Here is a 14807-nt window from a genome sequence, read left to right as displayed (position 1 = left end):
CCACCTGGCCCCAGTCTGAGACTCGGCAATGCATTAATAATCAACACCCAACCGTTTTTTTGTTTGTTTGTTTTTTTACAGTTTCAAGAACTACTTCAGCATGGTATCAGAGAAGTAAGAAAATTGGATTTTTTTTTAATAATTAGTGCTTGCGAAGCAGCAGGCAGCTGGCCAAATTTCACAGCATCCAATCAATCAACAAATACAATCACAATAACCTGTAGAAACACGTAAAACATTTTAGTCAAATCTGTTACCATAGCAGAATCTTCACAGAGTCACAATGTGCCCATCCATCTTAGAAACCTTTATTAATTATCTGCAGCTTGACATCTCTTTGTTCCTAAAACCTAAACAGATGTCCAAACTCGGGGGCTTTGTGTTAGCAGTGATCTCACTGATGCCTCCACAGCTACCGAAAGCCACAGGATATATGCTGGAATGAGAACTCTGGTTATAAAAACATCTTTTCCGAATGCATAATCCAGGATAATGTTTTTTGTACTTGGAAAAGTAATTTCATACCTTTATGATCAAGGGTGCTGACAGAAATGACCACACGGGAAAAAAAAGCCATACTTTATTCTTAATCCGTAACCTTTGTTGCTTAAAGTGCCATGGTCCTACAGAGTGAAAAGGCAGAGGAGAGTATTTTTTTCTTCCTAATCACCTAAAGCCTCTAAACTCCTTTGGCTAGAGCAGATACCGAAGGAGTTTTTATCTCAGCAGGCAACTCTATGCCTGGAATCTTTATGAAACAAACGTAAAAGAAGATGTCGGATTCGGACGATAAAGCAGACGGCTTGTTTTTAGCTTGAAGCCTGAATTAATGGCCCAAAAGTTATCGACATTTGGCAACGTAAACTCAAGCCATCATCTTCATAACACTGTATTATTGCAGTCAGAAAGGGCTTCACTGGGGATATATTTCAGGACTAACTGTTAGAAACGGCAGGATTATTTACTTTAATGGTTAGCATCTTGATATTCAAGCCATGCCCTGTGATTACGACGTGTTGCAGTGGCAATAGAGGAATGACACGAAGCAGCATGAAGGGTGGCGGAGTATGCGGAGGAGCACAGAAAGCGATCAAAGGTGAGGAGGCAATCACAGAGATAACATCACGCTCCCCAGCCTCAGCGGGATGCTCGAGGGCTTGTGCCAGGAGATTGTAGAGGTAAATAATAATACAGTAGAATAGCACATGGTGTGCCATCTCTCTATTGCAATTTTATACAAGTAGCAGATCAAATGTCAATGATGTTTTCTTCAGCGATGCCACTCATTATTAAAGAAATGGATGCTGATATCAAGCGACCCCTCCTACAGTAGCATCTTTTACTATATTGGTTAAGAAATGTAAACAGATTTTCTTTACAGGAAAGGACTGAAAAAGCACTGCAGCTAAATCTCACCTGGGTCACTAATGCAATGATCCACTGACCTCAATATCCAAAATAAATAAATAAATAAACACTGTTGCTGTCCATACTGCATGTCTGGATAATCTGACACCCCACACACACACACACATCAGATAAGGACTTCACAAGCATGGGCACTTTCATTAGACACCTTTGTCATCTCCTATACAGAAGCATATGTATGTGAAAGGAACAATATTTTCAGTGCTCCTGCAGCAACGCAAATATTAGCCCTAAATATTAATGTTTGCAAAAACAAATGGACCAGCTTGACAGAATCAATAAAGCTGTATTTAAAACAGCACACAGTGACCTAATACTTAATAGTATTTACTATGCACTATTATAAAAGTTCGGTACACAGTAAAAGCTGTTACTTAGGTTCATACCTAAGCCATTAAAATGCACTTAAACCACAGCGTTGTTGCTTCTTCAGTGTTGATAAGATTATTAATATTTAATAACAGCAGCTCTGGCTGTAATTCAAATCACAGGTTTATATTAATGCACTCATTCCAATACATCTAATATCACTGCTATATTAACAGCTTGCACAGCAACCTAGATGGCGGATGCTCCATATTAAAAAAGACTTTCTGTGAGGACGAATTTATTATTACTGAACATTTTTTGGAAGGTGTCTGCAATGTCAGAGGGAAAATAGTTTAAGTTTTCAACCATGAAAAGGTCTTCAGAAAGATTTTCAGAATCGCTTTACATTTTCTCAGAAATATGAAGAAGGTGCATGTTTTGCGTGAATAATTTCGAAGGAAAAAAAAAACAGAAGTTTTGCAGATATTTCACAACATTAAACATAACTGGAAATGGATTTAAAAAAAAGAATAAATAAATAAATAAATAAATAAATAAATAAGACATGTCACTGTTAAATAAAAAAATTGCTATTATTGGAAAATAATCAATTTCAGAGTAACAGAAACTCTATTTCATTTCAGGCTGCTTCACATCGCCCAGTCGCTGATTCATTTTTCTACTACAGCATGACCACAACTGACTTCTTTTCCTTAATCAAAAGAGCATGCATCAGTGGACATTATTCCAAAACCCTGAAATAAACTGCAAATGTTCTACTTTGAGCTTTGCATTTTACTTTTGCAAGACAAAAAAAGGTTGAAGGTTATAATTTGTCATGTTAGGATTGACTACAAATGATGTATCATTGAAAATCACTTGCAAAAATTCCTCCCTATCAAGAAAAATCCCACTTTGAAGGATGGCCAGCAGCCACACAGTAGAATGACCGGTGAATAATGTCACTTCATAGCTTTGTGATTGATGGCCCTCAAGGATGAACCAGCTGTTACCAGTAACTTTGCAGTTAGCTTTATTATAAAGGTTATCTTAATCTTTAATTAGGCTACATTTCACTGATAAGGATGTTATATTAGATAATGCTAGGCCCCGAATCAGGCATTTCAGGCAACCTTTTTGTAGAAATAATTGTGGGCTCCTCATTGCCTGAACTCAGCATCCCCTGCTGAATATGCTATAATTTGTCCATTCCTTACAAATGAGGCGCGGTGCACTCCAAGCACAGAGCTAAGGGTTAAGAGTCTTGTTCAAGGGCCAAACAGTGGCCCTCAAAGACTTTTGTACTCAAAACTTTCCAGGCACTTACACAGAACCTTAACCACGAGATACCCACTGCCCCTTTTTATGCATTTTATGAATGCTGTATAACAGAACTGCACCCGCATAACAAAACCCAGTAACTCCAGGCCAAATAGGATGAGGTCAGCTTGGTCTGTATGGGCTCGCTTGTCCTGCACAGTAAAAGAGTCTGTTCAGAGTCGGATTGGTCTTTCAGCTGCTTGCATTGTACTGAATGCAGTCTTTGCTAATGAAGGATGTTATTTGTAAATGAAGATTGAATGACAAACTACAAAATAACACTGAGAGTCAGCTGAAACTCGCATGTGTACGACCTCTAGCCCTACTGCTGCATTGTGGTACAAATTAAGCACCCTGCATTTTTCAACAAAATAAAGCAGCACTCCTAAAGAAATGTGTAATATCTTGTACAAAGATATCCTCAATCCTACATCCAAGAGGATGTCATTTCTTTCTGAGGTAATATTAATAACCATATGGTGAAATTCAACTCCCAAAAGAGCAAATAAAGCAAACAGAGCACTCTCAGCTCATCAGTCAAACACAGTGAGACGTTCGGCAGGGGCTGTCCGGCGCCCCGGGATGAGCGAGCCACCATTGCTAGGTATTACATCAGAGACTGATGAGTCACTCGGAATCGGTCCCCAAACTTACTATTCATCAACATCCACAAGGCACAAGGAAGGACAGAGAAGAAGAGATGGATAGACAGGCTGCCAGAGAGTAGGTCAGGGAAAAATAGAAACAGGGACAGACAAACAGGGAGCGAAAAAGATACCCCCGTGTCCACTGACACAGTGCTAATGCTCGATTTAGTGCTGATCCAGGCAACAAGCGAATCTTTTAAGGACCTGCCTAATGTTTTAACCACTTTAAAAGACAAACTGTTAGATAATCAGATGTCTCCTAATGCAGGATATAAAAATAGTAACACCATCTGAGGATTTTACTCATTTTTCAGCTGGATTTAGATCTAAAACTCAAACAGTCTCCAGTTTAACCTTCAGGACATGGCAAAACTCCACACTGATCAAAACAGGGTTCATACCTTAACTTAAGGATTACTTCATATGAGATGGACAACCAGCAACCACTCAGGGCTTAACTCTACAAATTTCTCATGTGATAAATTAAATCTCTATTTTTTAAAATAATTTTAGATTTTATTCTTGGGGTGTAGCTGAATAAACGAGGTTATATTAGCCTTAAGAGTACATCTCCTGTTCGGTTTTTTTGTTCCTGATGCTGGTAAATTTGCACAGATTCATTACTGCAATATCAATTTGCTTTTCACAATAATTTTCAACCCTTTCACACTTTCATGATGTCTTATTTTCCATACACATCTTTTAAACCTCAAAAGCCAAACATACAAATACAGATCCTTCTTTCAGTCTCAACTTTAAAGCCACGCCCCCCAGGGCAGCACGTCTGCATGCACTACTTCACACCTGAATGCTAATGTGGGTTACAGTTACTTACAAACTTTTGCAACGTTCTTGGTTTCAGCGTGATCAAATAAGACCAAATTGCACAATTCATGAAGTTTCAGTTCTTAATGATCATCCTCGTTTTTTGTGTATGTGTTTTGTTTAATGTTTTGCGCGTGAGTCTGAGTTGTTGCCACTGTGACAAAATAAAGTCTACCTAAGGCCATGTCTTTGTGGTGAAATACCAGAACCATCACAAGCACTGTGTCATTGGATAAGGGCTAAAATAGAAAATACTTGGTCCAGATTTGGAGGTTCAGTTCTCTAACGTCTGCACTCTACTCGAGAGCCTGTCGTCCTGCGACTTTAGCCGTCTCTGCTCCTTCGTAGAGGAGAAAGTCTTTCAGAGCTGGAGGGGGTTAGTGGCCTTTCAGCATGACAAAGCCCACTCCATTGCCCTCCATTTTTCCCCCTTCGCTTTCCCCTCACTGCTCTATAGACCGGCTCCACAATGCAAATCAGCCTGGGTCCGCATTCATGCCATGATTAATATGCACAGACCGCCCATTCTTATCAAATGACAAGCAGTAGAAAACACCACCGAACTGGAAAACGCTCCGTTGTAACATACGCTTTACATAACAAATTACTGCGTTTTTAAAGTCTTTTTATACACAGCTGGGGCTAGAAATAATATTTACATATGTATACACAATCAGAACAATTAGGCATGTGCACAGTGGCTAATTTTAATATTCGAACATGTATAAGAGTTAACAAACAGATATTAACTACTATTCAAGAAAGGGAAGAGGAAAATGTGGTTTAAATGTGCAGGAGTCAAATATCATCTTACCGCTGCAGATAAACTTTCTTACTGTTTGAACCAAATTTTTAGTAATAAAGAATAAAAAGACTTCATGGAATATCAGCTTCACTGGAGAGTATTTCAGCTTGTGGCCTTGCTGTTAGCAGAGTTTAAACTCAGACATCACGAAATTTCTAAAAGCAACATGTTTAGGCACCAAAAAAATCACACTTATTAGAATCAGTGTTATATTTACTAAAACCACGAGGAGTGTAGCGTCCTGCAGCGTCTCTTTTATCCTGAGAGAATCCTATTAAACACCTGCGTCAGAGTAAAAATCACCCGTTTAGTCTTGTTACACGATACTGCAGTGCTGTTCATCAAAATATTACACAATGTGGCTTTGTAATATTAGCATTTCTGGAAGGAGTCTCTCTAAAAGTTTTCCAGTCTTGGATAACACAACCAAAAAAATGGTTTAACTGTTAATTGCTTTTGTCTTCTTAATCACCTGAAGACTAAACAGTTATCCTGTTATCTGAATACTCATATCCAGCCCTAGGGTTCACAATAGTGCACAAAAAAAATCCTGTCTAATTGATTTAGCTTGTCTGAGATGTCTGAGATGTTGTTGTTGCTGTTGTTTTACTTTAGTTCACACACGTTTGTCTTCCACCAGCGTTACTGTAAAAGACATCAGGTTTAATGGGCTGCTGAGCTTCTAATCTGATGTCAGGATTTATTTTTCAGACATCAAGTGGCATCGCCAGAGGAAACGATGCTGAAATTACAGATTCGCAACCAATATAAGATCAATACAACATGCAAACAATTGTACTGGGAAGATTATCCTTATCCTAATGCTATGTCGCACAGTTGTAATGAGTACAAATAAATAAAAGACGCAAACGAATAATCAGCTCCGGCCTCCATCGCTGCTCAGCTGTCTCTATTTTTCAAGCACTTCCCAAGATCAATTGTAATGAGCTGTATTTTTAACTGCAATCACAGCACAAAAGGTCAGTAAGCACAGCACAAAACTTGGCTCTAGATCTGCGTCCTTGTCCAGTGAGATGTTCACAGTCTATTGAGTAATAACAGTGGCACAGCATCGGGGTCTCGGGGTCAGATACGGCCATCCATTAAACTCCATCCATCTGTCTTACACAGCTTATGATATTTCTTAAGACAGGTACATTTCCTCTTACTGAATGGGTTTTCAGCACTGTCTCACGGCAGCAAAATGTCTACTCCAAGCAGTGGTATGGATTATTATGATGCTTTGCTATTGTTAACAAGCATCTTTCAATTGCAGGTTCACTTTTCCAAAGTGGTTCACACAGTTCACACAACAACACTTGATGTTGCGCCAAAGAGTGAATTATTTTTTTCCTCTCTCTTTGACACAAAATGCATTCAATAAACACATTTTCAAAGGTCTTGCATTCAATTCTCTCTCTAGGCTGAACAACCAGACAAACTGCATATTTCTAAAGATCAATTTGTGAATGTGTCTAAACAAAGGGCTGGAAATTGCTGGATAATAAAGTAGATAAGCCTCAAGTGATTGCCCTTAAAACGTAATGGTTCACTATACTTAATGAAAAACAAACAAAACAACCAGGAAATCATTGGGGGAAAGTGTAATATGTAATATGTAAATAAAGCAAGATATAAAAATAACCTATTCATACCTGCCAAACTTTACAAATTTTCAGTAGCTGCTTTGCAAATATATGACAATATATGGCTATTTTTTTCTCTCCTAATAAACACAGCAGACGAACCAACAGACGTGAATCCGGACTGACCGACAGATCTGAACCACATGAAATATGCCCTGATACAGCGCTCTCTGTCAAAGGGAGATTTTTTTATCCTTCATTGGGAATGTGAAATAAAATATAGCTATGGTTTTCTGACATAATTATCATTAAATAAGTACATAAAATTACAGAAAATATTCCTACAACAAAGTGTAAAATCTAACATTTCACAAATATTGTTGATAATTATAACTGGACACTGATTTAATACACTGTTATTGCATACTAAGCTTTATTAATAAAAAATAAAACGCATGTTGAAAGAATTCAGGAGGTGCACATGCACACTTTTATATCTCACTGCGAGGGGAATAATACGGTTGTATATGTTCAATTTTTATATTATAAATTTTTATATTTCCATAAAATTATTTCTTACAGGCGGTGTTGAGTGAAGTTCTCCACTGACAATCAGAAACCATTCATGTTTTTAGGGGGGATGTTAGACAATAGGTTTGTAAAAGGATTATATGGAAATTGTACTGTTTCGTTCTGTTCAGGGAGTTTACCATCATCCAGTGTTCTTCTGTAGTATAAGACTTTATAAAAAGACTTTTTATAATTTGTTCTGTTTCATTTTCATTTCCAGCTGCCAAGAAGTTGACTTGGTCCCTGTTTTTTTGTCTGTCCATCAGACAAGTCCCTGTCTAAGTTGTTACTAAAGGATCCATAACATATTCGGTAGAGCATAAAAATCTAAATCTGTGACTGTCCTTTCAGTTAGAACTACTGTCAAACTTGCTGCAAAATAATAAAATAATAAACCATCTGACAAATGTAGACTAAAGAAGAGAAGTATAAGAATTTACACTGAGGCTGGTCAGTGTAATGAAGAGCTGATACCATCCACTGGATTTTTCTCTACACTGCCTGGACAGGGTTCTTGCAAAAACCCCTCCAATGCCAAAATCACATCCAGTTAGAGGTGGTCCCTGTGCATTGATGGACAGTGTACAGCTACAGAGTGACCTATATCATACATGTGCATGTATCATACATATATCATACATAAATCTCCATAGACACTCTACACTATTTCTGAGGCACACAACTCCATCCTCAGACGCTCACACCTTTTAATTTGGAATGTAACAACACCTCTTCAGTAGTTCCTGCTTCCTCTTCACACACCTGTCACACACAATGCTAGATTTCATTTCCTGATCCTAAAGAAAAAACTGCTCACTCTGCAAGCTCGATCCTGTGGGGAACACTTCAAGTGGGGTGACTTAACAATCCTCCCTGTTTGTATTCTACTGCATTTAAATCTGAGTTGTAGGTTTTCTGTACAGCAGAATATCTTGCAAAGTAACACTATGGTTAGACCAGAGACACCCCAGTGCACTCGAGAAACCACAAAACATTCTCTGCAGCTAAAAGGCTGAATGTGCATAAGAAATGTAAATGAATACTCGTGGTAATGGACGTCTTGGTTAGAAAAGCTTTTGTTTAACTGCTAGAAACCGTGCATAGAAACAGACTGCTAGTTTCTTAAGCAAGATTCTGAACCTCGTGGCCAGAAAATTGTGCAAAAGATAACAGAAACTCAGATAGAAATACTTTTCCCTGTCTGATATGTGCCATGGTTAAGTGCTATGACAATATATGAACTGAAGGGTAGATAAATGATAAATCTATCGGCTAATCCACAAAGCACTAATGTGAAACCTAATGTCTGGAATATACAAAATGGTACATAATTTAATAAAGCATGATTATCCTGTAAGCTAAGTAATTTTGTTAATACAGGCACAAACAAATATAAAAATTCACTTCATAATGTACGATACAGTCATAATCCTATTCTTAGAAAGGACCTAATGTAGCGTACTGTGTTTGTGGTCTTGGTAATAAGTTTTCAAGAATATTTTTTCTTAACTTTTTAAGCAGCGAGGTTGCTGATTGCTGTAACTGCAGCGGCTTTAGGGTTTGCTAAGTTTCAGTTTCATCAGTGTTTCCACATACCTGCATTCCTGATTCCGAAAACGTTATCCGTCGAATGTTATCATAACACAGGATTATCCGTCGTATGTTATCCCTGCTCTGTAATTCATCTTACTTACTAATAATCCCCAGTGTGTGGAGTGAGATAGATGGTGGTATTCAGAACAAGTAGCATGTGCAGTGATGAGGTGATGCACCATCCATCCATTCACCTATCCATTTTCTGTACCACTTATCCCACACAAGTTCACAAGGAGCCAGGAGTCTATCCCGTGGGGGGGGGGGGGGGCCTCGGGGGACCAGGCGGGGGACACCCTGGACGGCGTGCCGTCACAGGGCACAATCTCTTTTCTACGCCAATTCACACACTACAGACAATTTAACAATGCCAATTAATTCATGTCTTTGGACGAGGGGAGAAAACTGGAGTATCTGGAGGAAACCCCCAGAGCATGAAGAGAACATGCCCAGAGGGCAGATGTGGGAATCCCTGGAGGTGCAAGGCAAATGTGCTCACCTCTATAGACAGTACATATATCAAATTTTCTAAAAAGCAATAACCTGGAGGGTTGTTTTATAAATGTGAACAGAAAAAAATCCTGGGGAATCTAACATACAGAGCCTGGTTAATCCACTGACAACTATAAACAAGAAATAAACAGCCTGAGCACGTGTGAGGACGCTGCTCTCTCTTGACTATAAAATGCCTGCTACATGTGTCCACTGCCATTTACTGAAAGAATGCACCACTGACCATGATTTAATCCAAGTCCTAGACCACTGACACTGACATGTGGCGCTGCAGTGTGGATACAAGGGAGATGTAGCCGACAAGCGAGTGTCTACCATTAACCACGATATAAACTGAAGAGTTCTGGCTACATCACCAGGCTTTATTTAGCAACAGAGGGCTTGAGAGGAGCGTGAATAATGTTGCCCAGCGTAAAATCAGCAAACCGCCTAAACTAATGCATTAGTAACAGCCAGATGAAGCAGGATGTGAAAGCTTCACAGCACATATTCAGATTACAATTCACAGGTATGTAGACTGTCACACAGGATGATTTCCTCTTACGCTATTAACTAAAAAGATAAAATCAGACAGGATAATGAATCTGCTGAAGACAATCTTCGCTCACGCTGCACAGACTGCAGATGCGCCGAGCCGGGCTAGCTGTTCGCTATTCTCTTGTATGCATTCACATGATTGGATGATTTTTTTATTAGCAACAAGATGTTTCTTTTAAAAATATATTAGATAGAATTGGTCTAGTGGGATGAAATCCTTGTCAGCTTTGAATACCAGATGTTTACACAATGTGAAATTGTGTTCAGCCCCAAACAATCACATTTAGCCTTTTAATCATATTGGCTGTGTTGTTTTCTTTTCCCAGATGGATCCCAAGAGGTATAGCTGTGTGTTTTCACTATAATAAGGTGGAGGATGGGATTCTTCTTCCACTAGTTGATCAGCATGATGCTAGCCAGTCGAAGGCATCTGTTAGCTTGTGTAACAAAACAAGGCGGTTAGTTCTTGACGGTGTTCTTGGCAGATGTTCATGGTGACTTAGCTAACATGACAGAACTGGATATGACTATTAATTACCAGAGAACACTTAATGATATGAGATCATGCCATGATAGGTGATTATAAAGATACGCTAAAAATGTTACCCTATCTTAATTTTTCACAGTCATATTTCATTTCATTGTCTGTAGCGCTTATCCGATCTACACTCGGGTCACGGGGATCCCAGGTGTCATCGGGCATCAAGACAGGATACACCCTGGACGGAGTGCCAACCCATCGCAGGGCACACACACACACACACTCACACTCACACACACACTCACACACACACTCATTCACTCATGCAATCACACACTACAGGCAATTTAGAGACAGTGATATTTTGTTTTCAAATTCCATAAAGCCATAAAATTCACCAGAAAAGGCAGAGTGGGGTCAAGTTTTCTCCAACCCATTATAGACCCATTTTCTTTCTTTCTTTCTTTCTTTCTTTCTTTCTTTCTTTCTTTCTTTTATAGTCTTCTCCTCACAAAAATAGACTGTTTGTGTTTTTATAGTGGCTTTGAACTCACCACAGAAGTTTAAGTTCCAGATGTGAACAATTTTGAGACTTTTTTTGCCCGCTTCTGTTATTTCTTTTTTTTTTCTCGGCCGTTGACTCATCTTAAATTTTGCTTTTCTCTTGAGGTCAAGCTGCAGACTAAACACTTAAGAATAGCACTTTCTTCGGCTTGCTTACTTTTTTTAAATGCATGTTTATGAAATCTGTTGATTTCAGTCTCTTTTATAGTTTAAGTGAAATCCAGGAGAATCTGCTGAAGGTACGGAGGGCATGCATTCCTGATCTCTGATTGCGATGTATCTACGTCTCTGACTAACTCTCTCTCTTTCTTTGTCTTGTCTATATCGCTCGTCAACCCTCTACCATCTCAGACAGACAAAAGCAGCTGCAAGTCAACATTAACATGTCAACACCTCGCGCTAAAGCAAGAGAATCAGTGCGCAAGAAAAATGGAGGGAGAGTGAAAGAGAGTGACAGGTGCAGGTGTGCTATATAGTTACCGGCAACAATATTTTACACATCTTACTTTCGTACATCACCGTATTCCCAAGCAACTACTTAACAAATTCTTCTTAAAAATAGAGCCATACCCAGAACGAGAAAGAGGGAAAGCAGAAAATCGGATGGGGGCAGGAGAAGAAGAAACACACAGTGGGGGAAAAGATGAAAAAAGAGAAACACAGAGAAAGAGGAGGACACTGAAGAGTGTGAGACGGGGGGGGGGGGGGGGGGTTCAGTCGGGTAGGGCAGTCTGTTGGGCACACACACGGTGGGACACTGCAAAAAACGGGTAGAGAGAAAAGCAGGGGGGAGAGAGAAAGAGAGAGAGAGAGAGAGAGAGAGAGAGAGAGAGAGAGAGAGAGAGAGAGAGAAATTTGAAGGTAGAGGGAAGGAGATGGTGGAGTGATGGACCAAAAATGAGTGACAGAGAAAGAATGAGAGGGTGACAGACAGAGAACAGAGGAGAAAAGGGAGGAGCAATGAGAAGAGAAAGGAGAAAGAGAGAGCAGAGAGACACTGATGTGAAAAAAACTGACAAAGAGCAGGCAAAATAGTGAGATGTAAGGTGAGAGATACAAATAAAGAAAGACAGAAATAGAATGAGAGACGATAATCAGAAAAAGAAAGAGAGAAATAAAGGAGATGGAAAGAGGAAGAGATATGGTGAGTAGGACACTGAAAAGAGAGAAGCAGAGACACAGAGAGGGATGTGTGAAGGGATAAAAAAAATGAATTGAAAGAGGAATAAAAGGAAGGCAGAGACTAATACTGAAAATTAGAAAGAGGAGTACAAATAGAAAGAGAAAAACACAACAAGAGAAAGAAATGAGAAGCTGAGAGAGAGAACGAGAGATGGTGTGTGTGTGTGTGAGAGAGAGAGAGAGAGGTTGTCCTCGCATCATTCCCTCCCTCCCTCCAAACCAAACAGCTCGTGCAGCTCAGAACATCGCGCTTTAATAAGGGAAATGTAATATTACATCAAAACTTTTTTGGAAAAAAAATGTCCCGCAGTAATTGTGCGTTTTTTCCCATCTTGGAAGGCAATAATCTAAATCTAAAAGAAAACAACTTCCTAATACTTGGTATAGAGTGCGCCCAAGAAAAATCCCTCCAATTACATGTACTACTCAGTTATGGACTTCGTGGTTGTGCGTATTTTGTTGCGCGCGCATCTGTGCACGATATTTCACATTCTGTACAGCAATTCAGCATTTACGTGCACTTTTAAAAAGAAGTTTGTGCACGAACTGGGCATTAACTAAGCTGTAACTAATATGGGACTGCTCCAGGAAATATAGGGCACCCGGTCACCGTCGTAATCCCTTTACACACACACACACACACACACATTATATATATATATATATATATATATATATATATATATATATATATATACGGTTATATATATATCACACAGGAGCGCAGGAAGAATAAAGTCAGCTAACGTTAAGGTTGCAAGGGTAACACGCGCGCTCTATAACTATGCACCCAGAACATCACAAATACAGCGTCACATGCAGATGCGCGAGGTCAAACCACGGACTTGTTTACTATCAAAACAACACTTCCATGAGGTGGACACTTCAGCGACAGGCTATTTGTTTATTTCCGCAAAAACAAAAGAGCGCAAAACGTCGCGCGCACCGCCACTGCTCCACATCTACAACAATTAGAAGCTACTAGGAGGATCATCTCACGATGGAGCACGGGCCTGTTACGGGATCAAATCAGGACGATAATCCGTGATATATTGCTACACACACCATGCTTTATTAAAAAGCTGAAACCCAAATTTGCATGAGATACTGTTCGACAATAAAATTATAGACGTAAAGCTACACCACGAATCCTTTCGCAACTTATTGAAAACGCAAAATCAGCCAAGTGCATCAGAATCCATTCATCCCGTGGACTGTAAGCAGTTTTAACCGCATCAGGACCGAAAGGATGCGAGCAGCATCTCAAAAGTTAAATCCCTGCACAGCATATTTCCACAAACAGAAAAGAAAAAAGAAATCTTATTTGCATCTTTACCTGCATGCCCAAAGAGCAGCACGGTCCAGATGAGATCCCGTGTCTGAAGCATTGCAATCTCTCTCCGTGAGGAACGTGAAGGATGACTGCTAGAATTTTCAAGCCTCAGCGAGATCCTTCCTGGCCGTTTCCCGGTTATTGGAATAAAGTGAGTAGCGGAAAGAAACGAGTCCGCTGGAAGGGAACGCGCTGGAGAAGAGCGGGCTGAGCGGAATGAGAGCGAGTGGCGCGCGGCAACCGCAGCACCTCCGTCATCGGAATCAATGCGCCTGTGCGCAGAGCGCGCGCGCCCCCTTTTCACAGGATTAAAGAGCCTGGAAAGAAAGTAGTGCGCGCTTTCACGTGCGGCAGATGGCGGCGGGTAATTCGGATTAAAAAAAAACCTCCTAGGACCCCCAATGGTCGCATACAAAGGTCACGCATTAAGATTGTTTTCTTTTCCTAGTTTATCTCAGAAAACCAGAAACTAAATCACGGGGAGGTAGTGTGTGACAGAATGAAAGCTATACGTAGTTTCCAGTACAGTTATTTGTAACACACAGTGTAACACACAGTGTAACACACAGTGTAACACACAGGCTGTAACGAGCTGTAGAGGTTTCATAAACTGGTGTGGAAACACGTTTTTCATGATTGCTTTATTGTTATGGTTAAGAGGATATCCCAAGGACACTGGGTGTGAGGTGGAGATGGATTCTTGTTTTGATGCCAGTTCGTTGCACCACACACACACACACACACACACACACACACACACACACACAGTGGTGTGTCTAGAACATCTTTAGAGATGGAACCCAGAAGGGGGATCAGAGGGGCCCCAGAAGGGCATCAATAAATAATGAGCAGTCACTGTCTGAGTCTATGGTAATGCATGAATTTTTATAAACATTATTTAAGGACCATTGTTGACGAATCTGACAGCTGAGAGGCTACACACATTATATATGAGAAGTTTCTGGCTTCACATTTATTTTGAAAGAGAAAAAAATTCAAGGATGTGCAAAAATGCTCCATCTTTCAAATACACACAAAATCAGACATATAGTAAAAAATGTTATTGGAAGCAATGAGATTTAAACTAGCAGTAATAGTGGTACCTACTGCTGAG

General features: G+C 39.8%; 1 protein-coding gene across 4 annotated transcripts in view; it reads right to left on the bottom strand.

Moving 5' to 3' along the window:
- ncam1a (neural cell adhesion molecule 1a) overlaps positions 1–13948 on the bottom strand; it is a 260084-nt gene extending 246136 nt beyond the window's left edge. The window contains exon 1 of one of the 4 annotated variants that reach the window (XM_058415021.1): positions 13697–13948. In XM_058415021.1, coding sequence (XP_058271004.1) covers positions 13697–13748 — 52 coding nt within the window. In that variant the 5' untranslated portion in view covers positions 13749–13948. The remainder of the gene's footprint in view (positions 1–13696) is intronic. The other 3 variants (XM_058415019.1, XM_058415018.1, XM_058415017.1) reach the window with 3 other exon arrangements.
- Between the last annotated feature and the right edge of the window lie 859 nt (positions 13949–14807).

Source organism: Hemibagrus wyckioides, linkage group LG18 (assembly GCF_019097595.1).
Source record: "Hemibagrus wyckioides isolate EC202008001 linkage group LG18, SWU_Hwy_1.0, whole genome shotgun sequence".
Taxonomy (NCBI): domain Eukaryota; kingdom Metazoa; phylum Chordata; class Actinopteri; order Siluriformes; family Bagridae; genus Hemibagrus; species Hemibagrus wyckioides.
The sequence above is the reverse complement of the archived record's forward strand: the minus strand, read 5'-3'. Positions and strand labels throughout refer to the sequence as shown.